Genomic DNA, 4890 nt, shown 5'->3' with positions numbered 1-4890 from the left:
ACTTGTTTTAACAGATTATACAGTATTAAAACAAGAAAAAGAAAATGATTAAAATGTAATATAATACACCTACCATGTTCATGCATCCTTTGAATTTATCTTCTTGGAACAACTGGACGCTGTAAGCATTAATTTTCTGGAAGGATTTTGTGACCCGCACAAGAGACCTCGTAAGATTGGTTCTGCCTCAAATGATGTGATCAAGGAGGTTAGAAGTTAGAACATTAAAAGGAAGCTTCGAATTTTGGTCCCATTACAAAACACCAGAAACTTCATCTCTAGAAAGACTGCCTTGTTTTTGTGTTTATTTCAAATATCCAATAGCAGTGCAGGCAAATCTTTCCATCAAAGGGTTCGACACACATCTAAGCGAAGTTCCAAATAGATACTTATGGATCCTTTTATCAAGAAAATACTCACAATTTACGAGTAGATACGATTTAGCGTATATTTATTTAAACAACAAAGGCAACTTCAGTGCAGTCGAAAGTATAAATGCACAAGTTAATCCAGGTAAAGCCCGGATAGAGGTTATTATAACTCCCCTTGCAAAAGCCTCAAAAAATTCACCACACGAGTGATACTGAACTCAAGCACTTTTCTTCACCTCGGCAGACTTGATAATGTCGATGAATTCAGGCTGCAGAAAGAAGTAATTAACAGTTAACATCATCTTTGGTACATAAAATTTTCAATCTCTAACAACTAAAAAGTAGCCGTCATTACCTTGAGAGAAGCACCACCAACTAAAAAGCCATCAACATCAGGATTTGCAGCCAATTCCTTGCAGTTGGCACCATTCACGGAACCTGCATCGGCAATTTATTTAGAGTAAGCTGTAAAATAAATAAAACATATAGGGAAAAGACGAGTTTGTTATACAATTTAACCGGGGCATCACAACAGTTCTTGCACCTTAAAGGTGGGTTATCATGCAATTTAAGACTGCGGATCAGAGATAGAAGGTTGGCTTCTATTCACGAAACCCTTCTATAGAGATGTTAATTAATTTTGAGAAAGTAATAGTAGAGGTCCATATCTTACAATTGATGTAGTAATATTTTAGTTTTTTTTATCTTTTTCAGTACTAATAAAGCTATAATGGGCTTTACAATCAAACATTGACTTCTTAATGGTTAAATGGATGGAATCGTTGGCAACACTGACTCGTCACAGACTTATAAGGTTGAGAACCCTTAATTGTATTATTTTCCAAGAAAGTGTAGTTTCTCTAGTATCTTTCAGTTTCAAGGTTAAAATTGAAAGGTTCCAAAATCTTCTTATTGACATGTGAAAACTAATAAAGCTAGCCAGAGACGTAAATGGAACAATACCTCCATAGATAATCCTGGTTGAAGCAGCAACTTCAGGGCTAACATTCGCATGAAGCCATTTCCTCAGTTCAGCATGTACCTATGATCAGAAAGGTTTCCTTGCTGTTAGACTTGCAGCAACACGGAGCATTAGATAGCATCATGTTGTTATCAGAATTTGCACTAGTGATTGCCAATAGTATGCCGTGTGTGTGTGTGTGTGTGTGTGAGAGAGAGAGAGAGAGAGAGAGAGAGGAGACAGCCAGCAGATAAAAATAACTCTAGATCAACATGGATAGCTTAACAATCAATTAACATAAATAAACATCACAGAATATCTGTTAGTAGATTTGAGATATTGATATTTTGCGACTTTCATGTGTAATATGAACATAAAGGATGAATGAAGCCCAACTTACTTCCTGAGCCTGAGCAGGAGTTGCAACCTTCCCCGTTCCAATAGCCCAAACAGGTTCATAAGCCAAAACAACATTAGTCCAATCGGAAATCCGTGCTGCAATATGAAACAAATGAAATTTAAGGTAATGACTTTTATGTCAGTTTTTGCCAAAAAAGTAAAAAAAAAAAGGAGAGAGAAGGGGTTTGAGAGTCCATAATGGATGCCCGAAAAATAAGAAAACAGGGCAATAAATAAAATACACGTGAAATCTAAGATATTTTGATATACATCAATAATTCATTACAATTCCACTGGATGTACAGAAAAATACAAGAAGATCCAATATGTCAATGCTTGTGTAATATTCATATTTCATTTTTATTTTTTTTCATGGGAGATTGGGGATGGGATGGAGAGGGTGAACTAGAACCAACTGTTCTGTCATTACTGCCATCCTTGCTAAACCAGGAATAGAGAGCAATTAACAATGGCATCAAATCACCACGATCTCAATAAATATTATGAAAAAGAAAACAAAGAGATGATCTGAATTTAGAAAATTTTGAGTGACCCTAAAAATAAAATACTGGTTACTGGTAAGGCAAAGGTATATCTCATGTCCATAATACAGGACAGCTAAAAACTTATGATAGGAACAATGAGAGTGGGAAGTGCAAATTAGCAAGCAAATAATTAAGAAGAGTTGAATTTTGCACATAAGAGTGACTACGTACCAGCAATAGCCTTTGTTTGTGCAGCAACAACATCCATAGTTGATCCTGCTTCTCTCTGCTCAAGAGTCTCACCAATACAAGCAATGACCTTCAGACCTTTGGAAAGAGCATATGCAACTTTCTCTCCAACGAACTGAAATCAAAACAGCAGTAAGATAATCAATCAATATGTAGAATTTCATATTGAAAAGGAAATATAACTCGACTGTAAGTACCTCGTTTGATTCGCTTAACAAAGCCCTCCTCTCTGAGTGACCCAGAATCACCCAAGGAATGTCCAAATTGACGAGCATCTCAGCACTACACACAAAGAAGAGCCATCAACTTAATTTTGTAAAATTCCCAATTATTAGACTGATCCACTATCAATGATGCCTCATCCAGAATAAAAATTTGAAGAACGTTGTACAACAAAGCACGAGGTACATTGTAAGAACTTGCAGAATGAGGAAAGAAGGCCTCTCAGAGTTCAAACATGAAAAATAGTTTATCCAATTCTACGTGCTTTACCAAATCAGAAAGCAGTATTTTTAAATGCTAAATATGTTGATTGCTAAGACATGCAATTTAAAGACTTGAAACATCAATATAAGAAGGCATACCTAATCTCACCGGTGTAAGCACCCCCTTTCTTTACCCAACAATTTTGGGCTGCTACATGGAAATCTGGTCGCAGTGAACTTTTAACCACTGGAAGAAACACGAATGGAGGGCTGACAACAACCTCTGCAAGAATAAATAATTGAAAACAGTCAAAACATCAAATAGTAAGAAGATTTCCTTTGCAAGAATAATAGATGTTTCTCGTTCAAAAAGTACGATGGAAGAGTTCAATTATAGATTTGTCACGCAGAATTCTGAGTATATAATTGCATTTTAGAAAAAATATGAAACATTCCTATTCTTCAAGTCAAATTCTAGAGCCCAAGTTTTACACAAAAAAAAAGTCAGTAACAGTATTTACACTGATGTTCCATCCTAAGAGTTCAATGGAAAGACTAAATTTCTAGTGAGTAAATTTAACCAATAATCACTGAACTTTACACTTGATTACTACTTGCTCACTCATCTTTCACATATTACTGAATGCTCACTCATCTTTTCATATAATTACTCATTCATCACTCGTCTCTTCAAATAATTGGGCGACTTTTACGGCAAATTTTCGACAACTCCGACCACAAAAAATGTCGAATTTTGATATCGTTGGAAAGCCCACGATGTCCTCTTCAATTACCACCCAAAATCTCATTATAATTCCAAGGGATTCGATCGAAAAATTGCCTTAAAAGTTGCCCAAAATTTTTGAAAATCTGCCCAGATTTTCAGATTTTTTGACGACTTTTAAGGCAATTTTTCGGCAACTTTCGACCATCAAAACTATCGAATTTTGATACCATTGGAAAGCCCACAATGTCATCTTCAATTACCATCCAAAATTTTCCCATAACTTCAAAGGGTTCGATCGGAATAAACCAACAAAATCAGCACCTTGAAAAGGCGAAAATCTGGACAAAATTCGGGATGCTGACTTTGTGAGTTTATTCCGATCGAATCCTTTGGAGTTATCGGGAAATTTTGGATGGTAATTGAAGAGGACATTGTGGGCTTTCCAATGGTATCAAAATTAGATAGTTTTGATGGTCGAAAGTTGCCAAAAAATTGCCTTAAAAGTCGCCCAAAAATTTATTCAAATTTCTAGTTGAATTTTAATTTTACTTACCTTCGGATGAAGTATTCAAGATTCAAAAGAAAGAACCCAATGAACTTTAGAGAGAAGAAAAAATGATGGGTGATTTGTGTGGTGAAATGGAAAAGTAAAGAAGCTGTAACGTGTAAAAATGGAGAAAAAAATAAATAGGGCTCTACATGAATTGAGGAAAAGAAAAAATGTCACAAAAATAATTGAAGACAAATGACGTCGCTTTTGTTCACTCGATGAAAAAAAAAAATTGTTATAGTGTGATAAAATGAAAGAATTTACTTTTCTGACTATAGCACCTTTCCATTCTCTTCTTTACGTAGTAGTGATATATAGGTACGTACTATGTTTAAGTGAGTAAATTTAACCAATAATCACTGAACTTTACACTTGATTACTACTTGCTCACTCATCTTTCACATATTACTGAATGCTCAATAATATATGTTCTTTAATCATGAGCTAAACGAATACTATAGAGAATAGACAGGTCCCATGAGAAAGAAAAGCAATACTAAATTATTTCAAGAGTAAAGGTTCTGAAACTCAGGCACACGCAAATGCACCAGATTATAGTTCAATTAGAGCATAATATCATAATTTGCAAACTATAATCAATTATAATTCATCACAAAACACAGAAAGGTCTCATACAGACTAATAGTTCATTTTTATTCATAAAGGCATAAGAAGAGAGTTGCGACTTTGTCAGTAATTTCTTTTTCTTTTTCCTTTTTTTTT

At 34.8% G+C, this 4890-nt stretch overlaps 1 protein-coding gene across 1 annotated transcript; it reads right to left on the bottom strand.

Moving 5' to 3' along the window:
- Window positions 1–271: 271 nt before the first annotated feature.
- On the bottom strand, window positions 272–3195 carry LOC111406009 (triosephosphate isomerase, cytosolic-like; the record flags this gene model as incomplete). The annotated part of the gene is made up of 7 exons (XM_023035173.1): window positions 272–640; window positions 727–809; window positions 1335–1413; window positions 1733–1827; window positions 2448–2580; window positions 2663–2747; window positions 3050–3195. Coding segments are annotated over 7 exons (672 nt in total), but the record flags the coding sequence as incomplete, so codon positions are not given.
- Window positions 3196–4890: the final 1695 nt, after the last annotated feature.

The sequence above is a fragment of the Olea europaea genome, chromosome 12 (genome assembly GCF_002742605.1).
Source record: "Olea europaea var. sylvestris chromosome 12, O_europaea_v1, whole genome shotgun sequence".
Taxonomy (NCBI): domain Eukaryota; kingdom Viridiplantae; phylum Streptophyta; class Magnoliopsida; order Lamiales; family Oleaceae; genus Olea; species Olea europaea.
The sequence above is the reverse complement of the archived record's forward strand: the minus strand, read 5'-3'. Positions and strand labels throughout refer to the sequence as shown.